The sequence below is a fragment of the Rosa rugosa genome, chromosome 3, assembly GCF_958449725.1.
Source record: "Rosa rugosa chromosome 3, drRosRugo1.1, whole genome shotgun sequence".
Lineage (NCBI taxonomy): Eukaryota > Viridiplantae > Streptophyta > Magnoliopsida > Rosales > Rosaceae > Rosa > Rosa rugosa.
Window position 1 is genome coordinate 11,522,795 of NC_084822.1, and position 16,877 is coordinate 11,539,671.

General features: G+C 37.3%; 2 protein-coding genes and 1 long non-coding RNA gene across 3 annotated transcripts; 1 reads left to right on the forward strand and 2 right to left on the reverse strand.

The window, feature by feature from the left end:
* Positions 1-1,809: 1,809 nt before the first annotated feature.
* On the reverse strand, positions 1,810-4,009 carry LOC133741435 (uncharacterized). The gene is made up of 3 exons (XR_009861917.1): positions 3,493-4,009; positions 2,862-2,938; positions 1,810-2,079 (listed from the first exon to the last, which is right to left on the reverse strand). It is a non-coding gene; the product is annotated as an uncharacterized LOC133741435 (long non-coding RNA).
* Positions 4,010-7,486: 3,477 nt separating this feature from the next.
* LOC133737218 (disease resistance protein Roq1-like) lies at positions 7,487-10,383 on the forward strand. Its single transcript, XM_062164824.1, has 3 exons — positions 7,487-7,593; positions 8,601-9,624; positions 9,716-10,383. Exons 1-3 carry the CDS (start codon positions 7,487-7,489, stop codon positions 10,160-10,162), a joined length of 1,578 nt encoding a protein of 525 aa, XP_062020808.1. The 3' UTR covers positions 10,163-10,383.
* Positions 10,384-11,065: 682 nt separating this feature from the next.
* Positions 11,066-12,197, reverse strand: LOC133738042 (2-hydroxyisoflavanone dehydratase-like). Its single transcript, XM_062165479.1, has one exon. The coding sequence runs from the start codon at positions 12,128-12,130 to the stop codon at positions 11,219-11,221; it is 912 nt and encodes a 303-aa protein (XP_062021463.1). The 5' UTR covers positions 12,131-12,197; the 3' UTR covers positions 11,066-11,218.
* Between the last annotated feature and the right edge of the window lie 4,680 nt (positions 12,198-16,877).

Below are 16,877 nucleotides of genomic sequence, written 5' to 3' on the forward strand. Positions count from 1 at the left end.
TCAAGACACCAAGATTAGCACTTAACCAAGAATCACATCATCAAGATATTCAAGAGGTAATTACAAAATATAATCCACATATAAGCATGTAAGACTTGGGAGTAAACAATGGTGGTGAGTGGAGCTCAACATATTTCAAACAAGTCATGATTCAAACCTCACATGGATATATCACTCTTTCTTCTCTAAGATTCAAGGCTCATGCTTAAAAGCTTATAATCACTCAATTATATGTGAGAGAAAATATTTTGAGGCAATCAAATAGCTCACATATATAAGAAACAAAAAGCACTTTGTGAATATAATTTTTTTTTTTTTTTTTAAAAGATCTCATGAAAGATATCAACTACTTGCACGAATGGACCCAAGCCATATGTTCAACTCTTGTAACTCATCTCCACATCAAAGGCTGTCCCATCTTAAGGATCAAGAAGGTCTTCTCAAAGGTTGTAATGGGGCTAAGGCTCAAGGTTTTAAGAAATGAAAGGGTAAGGAATTTTAACAAAGTATCCTAAAAACCTAGCAGAGCTCATGTTGATGTAGAGAGACTTCTAGAAATCCACCAAGGCATAACGTCATACTCATGAGGCTTTATAAAAGGGCTTAATGTCTTCATCTTCATTCTAAACTCCCTTTGATTCTAGTGAATTGGACAAAGACCAAATTTTTCGATAGTGGGCCTTCAATTCAAAACAATCTCCAAACTCACCAAGTATGGGGGACTAAAATCCATAAACATTCTTTTTTTTTTTATATTTTTTTATTTTTATTTTTTTTAATTTTTTTATGGACAAGTCTACCCCCACACTTGAATTTTCACCTCTTCTTAATCCTTGTCACCATCATGTAGTAAGTCTCAAAAGATAGCTCCACTAAGTTTTTAGAACAAAGGGTAGGATTATAACTATACTAAGGTTCAGGGGTTAAGGATTTTTAGGGTGATGAAAGAAAAGGCTTAATGTAGGCTCAAAGGGGTTTATCTAAGGGGGTCCCACGACGGGCACAAATAGGGACACAGGCTTATTTGGCAATGGTGGTAGTTCCTAGGTGCCTCTATCCTTTCCAGAATCAGGGCCATGTATTGACAAAACGTCTTAACAAGCACAAGAGCGAATTCTAGCATTCTCTAGTCCATTAAACTTAATCTATGGCATGTAATCAATCAAGATGAAAGAATAATGAGATCAACAGAATCATCGCCAAGAAAATAAGAGTATAATTCATTTTTTTTTTCATTAATCACTCAACAAAGAAAGGGCACATGGCTCAAATTCTCACAAGGGTTATTATGAATCATAACTTATCATCCACATGTTCATATTCTGTACCAAAGTTACGCATGCACCATATCTACTACACATTCATATGCTTTTCATAAATCATAATTAACCAAAGAATATCATCAAATATTATCCCAATCTTGTGATCCTCTTTTAGCCTTAATTTCAGAGATATAAGCTCATCCTAGACAGTTAAAAGGGCATCCTATGACTCAAAAATAAAAACAAAGGACTAAGACTCAATAAATAAAATCAACGAAATTTTTTTAATTTTTGACATTTTTCGATTTTTTTGTATTTTCCAATATATCTGACTCAAAATAAAAGACTCAAATATAAATCCCTTCCCCCACACTTAAATATTGCATTGTCCTCAATGTAATCAATCATAAGCATGCAATGAAACAAATAAGCATAGATAGAAGACATTTATGAAAATAAATCCTAAAATAAAAACAAAAGAGAAAAAAATAAAAAATAAAAAGAGATAGGGAAAGAGAAAGCAAATCTGTTGTCACGCCCCGAATTTTGAATAATAAATTCAAATCCGAAACATGAATTAAACCACTTAATTAAATAAACGTTCTGAATTTTTTTCTCAATATAATCTCACCACAAGGTACACAAACTCCAAATCTCGAAACCTCGAGTTCATTATTACAATTCACTCTCACAAGCAATATTGTAAAGCTCTAAATGAGCATAACACACCTCACAACTTACAATTGCTGTAAAACTCTAACAATTGCTCTAACCGCACGATCACCGTCCTGGTTCTCCCGTCCTGTAGGATTACCCGCTACACAATTTGAATAGTGTACCGGGAGTTGCAACAACACAAAACCCGGTAAGCTTTTTACAGCCAGTATGAGTAAACAAGAAAGAATTGTTGATTTATTTCCTTACAATTATTATAACTCAACACGATCACCATAAAAGGAAGGATACTCTTGAGGCTCTCTTTTAAGAACTCATTCTTAAAAGACTCAAGTATCCTCAACACTTCTCACATAAGACCCCTCACAGTCTCAAGTAACCTCAACATTACCCTCACATCACTACTCAACAATTGGCAGACAGACTCATTATATATATATAGACCCTTATGAGTTACTCTCAATTTCCCTCATAAGGTTACCACATATATATAGACACTTATGAGTTACTCTCAATTTCACTCATAAGGTCACTCCACATTTGGCAGACAGACTAGAGCTCTAACTGAACGTAACCACTCGTCCGGCCACAGACGTGATTACGATTTAATACTATTAATAACCACCAGCCCGGTACGAGAGCGTGATTCACTAATAGATGCCATGGTCACCTCGTGACCTAGTGATCTCCACAGATCACAACAATTTATTGTTCCTCAACAATAAAACTCAACACCTCTCACAATATATTGTTTCTCAACAATAACTCAACACAACTCCAACAATACATATTATTTCACGTAATAATATATATACAGACATTCACACAGGAATGTCTAATACACCAACAATAGTTCATATGATTGCAAAATAAAGCAATTAAATATATTGGGTTCGTAATATGAACCACGTGAGGTTTACTCACCTCTAATTCCCGTTGCGTCTTCTAAACAGCTCAACAACGATTTTACGAATCGTCCGCCAAATCAATCCGCCAATCACCTAATCAAATGTGACTTGAATTTAGCTAACAATTCCAAAACATACTTAAACGACAATCCAACGGTCGGATTCTAACTTATATAAAAATCCGACGGACGGATTCTCACGAATCGCCTCCCGAATCACTGTTTTGCAATTATACGAAGATCCAACGGTCGGATCTTCGCCCATGACCACACAAGGTCATTGGGACAGTCATACGATCAACATATCAAAACTACAAGTCCATCAGACGGTCCGATCTTCACAGATCATTAATCGAACAATCGAAATCGTTCGAAATCGTAAAATTCATAACTAAATCATACGATATCCGAAAATTGCGTATAATATATCGAAATGATCGTATTGAAATATAGAATCTAAAAATGCACAGAAACTATATTTTTGACCCCCGGAGTTGGCCGGAAAGGGCCGCCGGAGTTAGTGGCAGAGCCGCCGCCGACCACCGCCAATGGTGTCGGGGCCGGGCTGCTCCTCTTCATCTCATCAAGCCCAACCACTTTCCTAACTAGCATGAAGTCTAAAAATGACCGGAAGTGGTCGAAAATTACCTCAAGAAGAAAGAGGCCGAAATCGCCCAAAATCGCTCAAATCTGAAATTCGTCTTCCTCGGGTTGAATCGAGATGTGAAACTTGGTGAGTTTATAGAGCATGGCAAGGCGAACAAAGCCCAGTTGGTCTCCCCTCCTACCTTTGCCGGAGTTGGCTGGAATTTGAAGAAATGCATGAAAAATGGTCTGACCTTCTTTGCTTCGATTCGTTGTCTATGGTGAATGATAGGATGCAAGACATATATGAATGGAAAGCTGGTTTCAAGGCGAAGAGATTGATATCAATTTCATGGCCATAGGTGGCCGGATGAAGTCGTGGCGACGCCGTGAAGCCAAGGCAGCGAGGAGGAGAAAAATCTGGAAATTTTCGGGTTTCCTTATTGAGAAATCTGATTTTTTGTATTTATAGAAAATTCTCAATTTTCAAATATTCATAACTTATTCATACGAACTCCAAATAATGCGTTCCACATGTCCACGAACTCGTATCGACGAGCTCTACAACTTTCATGAAGGAAGTTTTCCCAAATTTTGAACGTATAAAAAGTCAACTTTGTTGACCCCCTAAAAACGTTCGTTTTCGAAAATAAAATCGTTCGAACTAATTCCACAACTTTTCCAAGCTTCGTACTCGCTCCTACTATCGTGAAATCATTTCTAAAAAAACCATGGAATTTAATTTGGATTTTTCGGGGTATTACATCTGTGTAGGTAGACTCCTTCACAGCTACTTCTGAATTGGGTTGCCTCCCAAGCAGCGCTTGAGTTTAACGTCTTTCAGCCAGACAGAATAGAAATTAGAAAGTTAGTAACTATAATTAACTAAGAAATACAAAATATACAATTTGGGAGATATTTTTTTTTTTATTTTTTTTTATTATTATTTTTTTATTTATTTATTTTTGTTTTTTTTTTTTTTGTAAAAAGCTGAATTTAATAAGACTGAATGAATGCATTTTATTTTATTATTTTTTTTATTTTTTATTTTTTATTTTTTTTATTTTTTATTTTTTTATTATTATTATTATTATTTTTTTAAAATATAGGACTCAAAATGAAAGACAAAAATATTTATAGGATTCAAAATGAAAGACAAAAATATAAATCCCTTCCCCCACACTTAAATATTGCATTATCCTCAATGTAATCAATTAAAAGCATGCAATGAAATAAGTAAGCATATAGGGATGAAATTTACGAAAATAACTACTAAAACAAAAAGAAAATGGAGGAGTAAAAGGGGAAGAGAAAGCAAATCTGATTATATTCTGAATTGGGTTGCCTCCCAAGCAGCGCTTGTATTTTACGTCTTGCAGCCAGACGGTACCTACATTAAATAAAGTTAGTAACTTAATATTAACAAAGAAATACAAAAAAAAAAAAAATAATAAACAAGTAACTATGAATTACAAACTACAAGTATAATTAACAAGTATTTTGTACATAAGACACAAGTTAAGTACACAAGTGAGTATAAAACGTAAAAAGTATTTTTACAAGTATAAAGTGTGAAACAACAAAATAATTTACACGTAAAGAGTATGCACAAGTATTTCTTTTGTTATAAACATTATTGATATCAAATCTAATTCCAAGCGGTAAATCAAGTGGACGTGCGGCCCAAGTATAGTCGTCTAGACACAAAGTCCCTCCTACATCCGTTGGGCAACCTTACTGAAATGGCCAGGTAGGGGAGGGTGAACACGAGAGGAAAAATCCATTTTGGCATGAGCTAAGCCCATTTATAAGCACTTCTGGATTCAAAAACCCGTCATGAACGTTGTCCCCTTCCTAGACACCATCTCACATAGGATATTCTTACTAGGATGTAAAAGGTCCTAAGTGTGTTAGACAGTTCAATGAATGTTAATAAAGGCCGCCCTCAACCATAAGGGACCTGAACTAGGTACCAATAAGGGGTTTAGGCCAATATTAATAAACACGACTTCACCTATTCCTTCTTTAATTTACAACCTACAATTAAATTCGTATTCAACAATAAAAAAAAACAACCTAGTTAATTTAAACTAAGTATCAAACAGTTTATATACAACAATTATAAACAAAAACAAGTGATTTTTCAATCCCCGGCAACGGCGCCAAAAATTGATACGCTCAAAGCAAGCGCATAATTTAACCCTGAAAACATCGTTAGTAGTATAAGCAAATAGGGATCGTTCTATTCCGGGGATTGAGGGTACACCTGTCATTGTCAAACAATTAAACAATTAAAATTAAAACAAAGTATAATATTCACAAATGTATTCACAAAATATAAACATTTTACACGAAAAGGGGGGATTTTGTTTTTGGTTTTTTCGAAAATGAAACTAAGTTAACAAAAACAATTAAAATGAAAAAACATAAAAATACGAATGGAATGAAGGAACAAAGATCAAAACCGAAACTTATGATTAAAATTGATTCAAACCCTAATATTGTTCATCTAAGTCATGAGAAAGGAGTTGATCATGTGAAACATTCGAAAGCAAATGAATTCCCATTTTTTACTTTTCAATGCTAATTAACCTAAGCGAAAGCACCTAGATTAATCCTATCAAACATGCAATCAAACCCTAGAAAGCTAGTCAATCATGTCATGTTTAACGCATTACACATAGAGAAAGGCTATCAACTCAAGTGTACAACTTAGTATGGAAAAGTCCACCTAATTGCAATTCTCTTTAATTAAATTCGATCTTTGTACAAAACCTTTACTACTTTGATTCAAGTTTACACAAAACGAAAAGTCGATTTCATGTTCTTAAACCTAGCACCATTCATATCGAAACCCTAAGTGTTTGCAACCACATAAGATTAAAATACAAAAGTTATCTATAACGCAAATTTAATTAAACAAACCCACATAAGCAACTCTCGAATCACAATATATGAATCTGAAAATTCTCAATTAATCATAAAAATTCCAGAAATAATACTTTGTTCAAACATATATGTCAACTAGTTCATAACCAACGAAATTCAAAGCAAAGGTTACAAAGGAGAATAGGATTACACCGTGGATGAAGATGAGATGGATGATTCACGTTGTGGATTCTTGAAACTCGAAAGCAAGCTTCAAGGATGGCTATGGATGGAAGTGCTCACGGCTTCTCTTCTTCTTCTTTGGCCTTGCTTGAACTCGTGGAGATGACTAAACTTGAAACTAGAGGATGGAAAGGAAAATGGAAAGGAAATGGAGAGACAAAGAAAATGGAATGGATGAAGGAATGTCTTTCTTCTTTGTTGTAGCCTCTATTTATAGGCTACCAAGCAAAACTATTTGGATTTAAACAAATGATGATATGTTAGGTTTGAGCATTTAAACATTAATGGAATTTATTAGGTTTGAGTATTTAAACACTAATGGAATTTGTTAGGTTTGAGTCACTTTCTACTCATTTTTCCTTCAATTAATTCTCCACCAAGACTTCAGATTTTGCCCGTGACTTCTTCATATGAAATGATCCATCATGAGTGTAGATCATTCTGTAAAATTTTCAGAATTTATCTCCATGTGTTTGGGCCGGAATTTCTGCTGGACTCCTTACAGGTCCAGTTTTCCAGTTTTGCTTCTGCAGAAAATTGGGCTGACTGTTTGAAGGCCTTCCACTTCTTTTTGGCTCTTGCACTCTTCATAAGAAATGTTTCTTAGGATGTCTAGAATGGATCTGGAAGGTTTCAGCTCATTTGAAGTTCATTTGGTCAGGTGGTCGCTCCTTCTTCCTTGCTTGGCTTGGTTTCTCCTAGCCGGAGTAGGAAAATGTGTAAAGTTGACCTTTTTAGTGCATTTCCATTTTTCTCCATCATTTTATGGACCTAACACTTATTTCATCATCATCTACTCCAATGTACCTAAAAATAAAAATTGAATTAAAAATCGATTCGTTAAGGAATTAACTAAGCAAAATGTGAGGAATTAACTATTAAAATACCACATTAAAATGCTCCTATCAAGAATCAAGAATTTCTATCATCATATTCTCTCAAAACTATGCATCCTCAGCATGGTGCTTGGATGAACTTCAAAAGAGCCTTGAATGTAAAGGGTCAAGGGGACAAAGGGTTGTACCAATTTTTTACAAGGTGGATCCCTCAGAAGTAAGAAACCAAAGAGGTAGATTCGGCGAGGCATTTGCTAATCTTGAGTGCAGATTCAAGCATACGGAGAAGGTGATGAGATGGAGAGCAGCTCTCACAGAAGTAGCAAATTTGAGCGGGTGGCTTTTCTCGGACGAGTAATTTTCTGACTACTTAATTACTTTTTGATTCTAAGGTTTAATTGCATGATTTGAAAACTCAATCAAAATATTAGAAAAAAATTAGGGTTATTATCACAAATGGTACCTGAACTATACCTCAATTTTATTGATGGTACCTGAACTTCAATTTTGATCACAACCAGTACCCAAACTTTTCGATTTCATTTTAAATGGTACCTAGAGCCACCTCCGGTCACTATTCCGACTAAAAACGGCATGGGAGGCGATCATAGTGATGATTTTTGTTGATTTCAAGGGTTGCGATCATATATTGTGATGATTTTTTGGTAATAAACTTGCCTTGAACTTGTTTTGTTGTTTTTTATTTTTTTAGATTTGGGTTTTTTGGCCGGAATAGTGACCGAAGGTGGCCTTAAGTACCATTTAAAATGAAATCGAAAAGTTCGGGTACTGGTTGTGATCAAAATTGAAGTTCAGGTACCATCGATAAAATAAAGGAAAAGTTCAGGTACCATTTGTGATAATAACCCAAAAAATTATAATCCATATTAATTAGGATGATGTTAGAGATCACTATCTGACATATAGGAATACATTCTGTCAACGTTTATGTTTTAGAACCAACTCGTGCTCTAGTAATATCTCTCTTTACACTGTTGCATGAGGTCTCACTTTCACATTGCACTCTCTTAGTCTCTTTTGATGAAAAATATAGATGTCTTTTAAACTAGATCTTGAACTTTATTTAGAATTTTAAGTGATTAATTTCTTACATGTCTTAAAAATTAAGACACTTCAACTCCAGTATATATACTGTAATGAAACATGATGCTCCGAAAAAAAAAAAAATTTCTTCCAATATTTCAGAGCGAGATTTGGGTTTAGGGTCACTTTTGGGTATGAATCTACTTTCATTCATGAAATTGTCGAAGATATTTCAGTACAAGTTTTTAACGACCACACATACTTGAATGTGGCAAAGTACCCAATTGGAATAGATTCTCGGGTACGAGATATAAATAATCTTTTAGGAGTTGAAGAAATTGAAAGTGATGTTCGCACGGTTGGTATATGTGGGAATGGTGGAATAGGCAAGAGCACAGTTGCTAAAGCTGTGTATAATTCAAACGCCCAAAAATTTGAAGGTAGTTGTTTTGTGGCAACTGTTGGAGAAATTTCAAAGGCACCGGGAGGTCTAGTCCAACTACAAAAGACTGTTCTTTCTGAGATTCTAGGGGAAAAAGATTTGGAGGTGACAAATGTTGACAAAGGAATCAATATGATAAAGAGGAGGTTGAGAGACAAGAGGGTTCTCATAATTCTCGATGATGTTAATCAACTGGACCAGTTAAACAATTTAGCTGGAGGGTCTGCTTGGTTCGGACCGGGCAGTAGAATTATCATAACATCAAGAGATAAGCATTTGCTAATGGCTCATCAAGTTGACCGAATATATGAAGTCAAGGGATTAAATAATGATGAAGCTTTACAGCTCTTTAGTTGGAATGCCTCCCCAAAAAGTAGACTTTCATCTGATTATGAGGAACTGGCAAATAAAGCAGTACACTCTGCTCAAGGGCTTCCATCAGCTCTCGTGCTTTTGGGTTCACTTCTTTGTGGTAAACATTTGGATCAATGGCAAACAGTCTTATCAGTGTTAGATAATAAGAAAAGAGTTTCTAACAAGAAGATTTTAGAGGATCTGAAAATAACTTATATTGCATTAGAAGAATGGAAAACTGTGTTGGGTGTACTAGATAGCTATAAAAGAGTTCCTAGCATAAAGATTGAAGATCCGGTGTTTGAAGAACTCTTGAAAAAGCCTGTTTTAAATATTGAAGAAACTCGTATTTGGATGCCTGACATGATGAAAGCAGTAATGGGTGAAGAGCCTCACAACTATAGAATGGTAAGTGTGTGTGTGTGTGTGTGTGTGTGTGTGTGTTTTCTGCTAGATATGTTGAAATTTTAATCTAATGCATTACCGATTCCTTTTGTAGGCAACTTCAACCGCGTGGATATTTTTACTCACCAATGTTGGTCTAGAGATTTCTTCAGCTATGTTTGATCAATTTTCCTCCGCAAGTAATAAGCCCCATTCTGCACTAATTAGCATGGTGTTGGCTATTTTGGCTGTGATCATTTCCATCTGGGAGCTCATTCACAAGGGTATAAAGGAGAGAGTGAAATATAGGAGGCAACTGGGAATGTTTGGGTGGTTTTATTCACGTTCCGGTACTGGTAACAAAATCTTTGGTAGTGTATACCTGACATGTGTGGTTTACTTGGTGGCATCTCTCAATGGGTTTACTCAACAGTTCAGTATGTTTGCATCCTTCGGCATATTGAGAATCCTTACAAAATATACCTCTGGCCTATCATATTCCTCTTATGCTTGGGTGCTTCAAGGTTACACTGGAACCAAAGAAACAAGACCAAAAAATTGAAACAATAGAGGAGTTTATTGCCCTACATGAACTTCTCCATGCCAGGTTCCTACTGAAGACTAGTTGATTTGACAGGCATCCGAGCTGGAAGTACGTTTATTTCATGTGCCAAGATTGTTTGTTGTTTAAGTTATGCTCAGTATCGACTTTTCTTTTTGCCAATGTTCAATCATAAGTATGCTCTTACACAAATGCATGATGTTTATGCCAGCTAGCTAGAAGCATGTCAGGTTGCAGTATTTTTCCTTCTGTGTTGGTTTGGTTTAGAATGCTGCTTGAACTTTTCTTATTAACAAGATTCAAATCGGTTTTTTAAAGATATATGAGAGCAAAGAAACTTACTTAGGTGCGACAGTATTTCGTACCCATGACTATGCAAATGCAAGTACTTCGGTTGGTTGGCCTTGTACGTATGTATCACTATGAGAAATAACTAGGCTTAACCTTAAAAAATCAACAATTTTTGCGGCAAATGGCCAATCTTTATCGAAGTTGGGGTTCAACAAATGAAAGCAATGGTCCTCCCCTGTTGTCTCAAACAACTCCACAAACCCCTCCCCTCTAACTCTTTCTGGCACATTGTATCCCACTACTCCTCTATCTCTAGCTCATGGTATCCTAATTGGTGGCATCGCACAGTGCATTTTCTCGACAGTTCAGTGTGTTTATTGCTACCTTTGGCATGTTGATAATCTAATCCAACTATGCCTTGTGCCTACCATCCTATATATGTGGCCGGTTCCAAATAATTGGGAAGTCTAAAACCGATTGAAGATGCTAAGATTTTAGACAAAGCAAATGAGCACACTCGGGCAATTCATGTACCTAGTAATGTACCCACTTTTTCTGTTCTGAACTTGAGTTTGAAGTTTTATTAAGAGTGTACCAACTGCCGAGGAACTATGCTAGCTAGAAGCGTTTGCATATATCTATTAATTTATGCGCTACAAACAATCACCCATTAAGCTAGCTAGAAGCATACTAAGCAAGCAAGCGCAGCAAAAATTTATAGCTGCCCGGTGTTCAGATTTCAGCCAACTATATAATAAATTCAGCTCAGATATTGAAGAAATCAACCACTTTTTGCAGCAGATGGCCAGCCTTGTCGGCATTGGGGTTGAACAAATGAAAGCAATGGTCCTCTCCTTTTGTCTCAAACAACTCCGCAAACCCTTCTCCTTTCAGTTTCTCTAGAGTCTCATGGTAGCTCACTCCTCTATCTCTCAGCCAATCTTTCTCTGCAACACAAACCAACACCTTCCTACATGGCATTTTCACCAAGTCCGGATCCGCTGCCGCGTTCAGTTTCGGATCATCATCGCAGCCTGAACTCGTTGAGCTTAAAAACTTGTACATCTTGTCACACTCTTTACCTCCAAAGAAGGGGTGCACCATAACTAAGCCAACAATGTTCAACCCCACTGGAACATTAACCCCAGCTTGGACCGCAACATAATGAGCGATGTTGGCTCCAGCACTCTCACCGCCCAAGAAAACCCTGTCCAGATCTGCATACTCATTCAGCCAAGCCTCAGGCCCTTCTCCATTAGAGTGGGAAGCGATCCAGTGCAAAGCGGCTAAGGAATCGTCGTAGGCAATTGGTAGAGGATGCTCTGGGGCTAGCCTGTAGTCAACAGAAACTACAATGACGTTGGCTTTGAGGACTAGCGATGAAAGGAACTTCTTAAAAATTTCTTCAAAGGCTGATCCCAGGCAGAAGCCTCCACCGTGGTAATTGACTAAGAGGGGCAACTTCTGACCTCCGCCGTTGATTTTGGGGATCAAAATACAAGCCTTTACCCCGGTTTCAGGCGAGACCACCACGTCTTTGGATTGGACTCCGGTTGTTGGGTCGGGTCCCGCCGGAACGTCGCCACGGGGTCCCATGTACCTCTCTATGCGACCATCTTTGAAGACTTTGAAGAAAGGTGGGAAGTCATGGATTATTTCATTGTTGTTTGAATCCATAGCTGAATCTAGTTCCAGAAGAAATATGATAGAGAAGAAGGCTAGGGAATATTGTTTGATTATTTGAGTAAGTAGGCTGTGGATTTGGATTTAAAGAAAATCAAAAGGGGCATGTTCGGCAAACTAGAAAGTCAGAGAGCTACTGGTCTACTTTGAAGTGTAGGTGAAAAAACTCAAAAAAGTTGCAACCGGATCCTTATGTTGTGGAAAATTAGCTAAGCAGCCTAACTTAGTTTTTTTCTTTTTAGGTTTGTTTCGCAGCAATAAAATAATAAGCTCGAGGAAATATAGGATGCTGATACTTGATAAGCTCAAGATAATACAATGAGTGATGTAGGTCTAATCTTCTCAGCTACACCTTCTTTTTAGGTTTGTTTCGCAGCAATAAAATATTAAGCTCGAGGAAATATAGGATGCTGATACTTGATAAGCTCAAGATAATCTAATCTTCTCAGCTACACCTTCTTTTTAGGTTTGTTTCGCAACAATAAAATATCAAGCTCGAGGAAATATAGGATGCTGATACTTGATAAGCTCAAGATAATACAGTGAGTGATGTAGGTCTAATCTTCTCAGCTACACCTTCTTTTTAGGTTTGTTTCGCAGCAATAAAATAATAAGCTCGAGGAAATATAGGATGCTGATACTTGATAAGCTCAAGATAATCTAATCTTCTCAGCTACACCTTCTTTTTAGGTTTGTTTCGCAGCAATAAAATAATAAGCTCGAGGAAATATAGGATGTTGATACTTGATAAGCTCAAGATAATACAGTGAGTGATGTAGGTCTAATCTTCTCAGCTACACCTTCTTTTTGATAGTTTGTAATCATAGTGCCAACAGCCATTTGCAGTCATAGAAAGCCAGGGACGTTGAGAAAACTAGAATTAGAAAGTATAAAGAATGAGAGAGAAATAGAGACAAACAGAGAAAGCAAAAGAGAGAGTTGAAGCGTGAATAGAGGCAATTGATCTTCAAAACTTATAGGTAATTTGTTGTTTATGGATTTACTTAATTGCCCTAAAAAATTAACAGGTTCAGACGAATTACAAAATGTAACATGCCAGCCAAGTTAATGATACAGGGCTTGGCCCATCACCACAATTTGTCGAGTCAAATGATTTAGCAAAAGCGAAGATTATATTGTCTTTGCTACTATTACCCTACACTCTAAATTCTACTGTGTAGTATCAATTGACAATTTCTGTTTTCTCCACTTTTTTTTTAGCAAATTGACGATATATTAATGGGGCAACATTATAAAAATTGACTCATATTTTTATGATTCGATATAAAAACAAATTGAACTAGAAACCTAATTCGGATACATTGAAATCAAGGTCCACGGCAACCATGTCTCCTCCACCCGATCCTAGGCCTTGGAATTTGGAAACATCACCACCTTTTGAACCACCAACTCAGTAAAATAACCACACCACGTCACCACCAGTCCACCACTATGCCACTTGAACCGAAACGTATAACCACCGCGACCAAAGCAAGTAAGCCATTGGCATAACAATTGAGCAACAGAAGAAAAGGCGTCAGGGCCACCAAGGAAGGCCACCTAGGGACGAAGCCAAGTGAAGGACTGGTTGGGCTACAGTTCAGCCCAAAATTCTTCCAATCTTTTAGACAGTATAAGTGTGCTACTTAATCATGGCTCTGACTTTGGTTCAATTGGCAAAGTGACAAGCTCCTAAGTTTGAGTCCCCTAGGCTGTTTTCTTTTTTATTAACCCATATCTTTCTCCTTTTTTTGCATCATTTTATTTTCTTTAGTTCCTGTTCTTTTTTCTTTTTCTTTTTTTGTCTCTTTCCCCATTTTCTCCTCCATTTTTCTTTTTTTTTTCCCCTTCTTTTTTCTATTAGTATTTCTTAAAAATTGATTCTCTTAAAGGCAAATCTTGTCTGTTTTTCTTTGCTCTTTCCACATTTTGTTCTCCATTTTTTTCTTTAGTTACAACATTCTGCATTAGTCATTCTTCTAAAATTTAGTCTCAAAATCTATTGAATTATTATCGACAAAGAAAAAAATTTCTTGTGATCGAGAAAGCCTTAAATTAGCCCACCCCAAATCTGCATCATTGCTACATCCCTGGCCACCACCACTGAAATCAATATATATATATATATATACAAAAAGGTTCAGAGGCGGATGTCCGCGAAAAATGTTAAACTGCGGATGTCTATTGTCAGCCGTCGGATGGGATTAAATGAACTTCAACGGCTCAACACATTTCTGATGTCCTTGTACTTCATCGCATGGCATTTCTAATCAGCGCCGCCGACAATACGTACGGTCCAAAACTAGCTCATTCTTCACCTTCTCCTTCTCCTTCTACGACCGTGAGATGGTCACGCCGTCGAGCATCTCGACCTTCCCTTGACTCTTTTCTCGCTCAAAAAGTTCCAGATCTCGATGGCGTTGTTGGAATTGGGGATCGACGTGGATACCATTACTCTGTTCTGATTCAATACCGTCGAGCATCTCAACCTTCCCCTGATTCTCAAATATATTGGAATTTGATCATATGGCCGTCATTTCCATTTTGCTCTCTCAAAGTTGTCCAGGTCCTCCCAAAATAACAACAACAAAGACCCAACTCCGGCAAATTCTTCGATCTTTCACTTTTCCACAATTTCTCTATCGGATGATGATTGTTAGTTCCTAATTATACATGGGTCTTAATTGATTTGGTTGTTTGACTCCATTAACACTGAAAATATTAAATTCTTTATTACCTCCTAGCTTTGTTCAATTGTCTGTCTTCTTCTTTTTGTTTTGGATTTCAATTTATAGCTCTGAAGAACTTGCTGGGTTCTTTCGTTGTGTTTCTGTTTTCAAAGTTCAAAGCTTTTTCGAAATATGGGATAGTCTACTATGAGGAATATAGGTAAAGGGCGCCGATAAAGATTCTGGCAGCGATGATTAACACGCCGCCAACCGGAGGCCGGCTCAGGGAGGCAGTGAAGGATTAGAGAAGATGATGGAATTTTCTTTAAACCAACCGATGGCTGACACGTATTTCGTCCGCGTTTTTCCAACTTATGGACGTCATCTTCTGATCGTTGCTGATATATATATATATATATATATATATATATATATATATATATATAGAGGCCCGATCAGGAGCGGACGCCCGCACTTTCGCTAAAGTGCGGGCGTCGATGCAGTAGGCGGCTGCGGCGCGGGGCTGGCCGGAGGGAGGCCGGAGGCGTCCCAGACCTCTTCTAGGCGGCGTTCGAGGTCGGAGGAGGTCGGGCTTGCCGGTTTCTGGGCAGCCACCTCACCTGCAGGTGCAGGTTCTATGCAGCACCGCAGAACCGTCGCCGGCGACTCCACCGGACTGCATACCCCTCCGCACGACCCCCAGCGTCCCTCCGGCAAGCCGCGCCGCGCCGTTGCCGCTTGATCGAGGCCGGAGGAGCGACGTCCGCACTTTTTCTGTGTTGCGGACGTCCGCTCTCGAACGGCTCCGTATATATATATATATAGCCTTGCTCTGCTAAGGAGGTCCGTTCCTTATCTAAGAAACGGATTTCCATATTTTAACCACTTTTCGATCACATATTCACATCTTAACCTTTCAGTTTTTAAGTCCTAATGTATAGATCACTTCACCAAATTTTCAGCCAAATTGATGATCGTTAAGGTATCGAACTCGATTAAATCAATGAACGAACCGAATCTGTCCAACCTAAACCGTTCGTGTTCATAATTGTAAATTGCAGTTTTGGATGCCTTAACGATCATCAATTTGGCTGAAAATTTGCAGAGATTATCTATACATTAGTACCTCAAAACTGAACAGTCGAGATGTGGATATGCGACCGAAAAGTGACCCTAAACTCTAAATGCACACTTTAATTTCAAAGCGAAACTTCGCACTGGATAAAATATGTATATATATATATATATATATATATATATATATATATATATATATATATATATATATACAAATCCTATCCAGAGCGATGCCTCGCTTTGAAATTTCAGAGCGAGATTTGGGTTTAGGGTCACTTTTCGGTCTCATATCCACATCTCGACCGTTCAGATTTTAGGTACTAATGTATATATATATATATTTATATTTGATACCAGAAGAGAGCGGAAGTGGAAAATAAATAAAACTGATAATGATAATTTAAATTACAAAATATAAGATACATAAAGTTACTGATATTAAAACTGATTATTGAATTGACTAAGATTGAAAATTTAATTACAAAACATAAACTTACTAGTTTGAATGCATGAAGGGTTTACAGTGAGTACAGAAGGGAAAGGTAACTAAGGCAGAGACTTCTCAACACATAAGTTGCTCTGCTAGAACTGGAGAGAAAATGAAAGAATGGGACTTCTAAAAATGAACTTGGTTTAACTGAAGGAGGGGTGCTCCTTATATAGGACTTTGGCGTCCGGAAAATACGGGCAAGGAATCTGCTTTTACTAGGAAAAAGCCAAAAACAGGAAGCAGCACGATTAGCTATGTTTTTGCCTCGTGAGTGAATAGTAAAACATTACTATTCATGAATAGTGAACTTTCTAGTAGTGGCTTACTCGAAATCTTCATATGGATCTTGACTATCTTGGTAATCAGCCCATTTGACTGGTTTACCGGGAGTGCCTGGATGACTGCGATGACTGCGAGATGAGGATGAGGAACGGGAAGAGACTTCTTCTTCTTCTTCATCTTCATCGTTACTGAGATTAGCAGCTTGTTCTAAGAGTTTCTTGGC

Excerpts from the sequence above, each read along its gene's own strand:
- LOC133738042 (XM_062165479.1), bottom strand. The coding sequence starts at position 12,130 with ATGGATTCAAACAACAATGAAATAATCCATGACTTCCCACCTTTCTTC.
- LOC133737218 (XM_062164824.1), top strand. The coding sequence starts at position 7,487 with ATGCATCCTCAGCATGGTGCTTGGATGAACTTCAAAAGAGCCTTGAAT. Across the intron at positions 7,594-8,600 it reads ACAAGGTGGATCCCTCAGAA|GGTCACTTTTGGGTATGAAT; the intron begins GTAAGAAACCAA and ends ATTTGGGTTTAG. Across the intron at positions 9,625-9,715 it reads AGCCTCACAACTATAGAATG|GCAACTTCAACCGCGTGGAT; the intron begins GTAAGTGTGTGT and ends TTCCTTTTGTAG.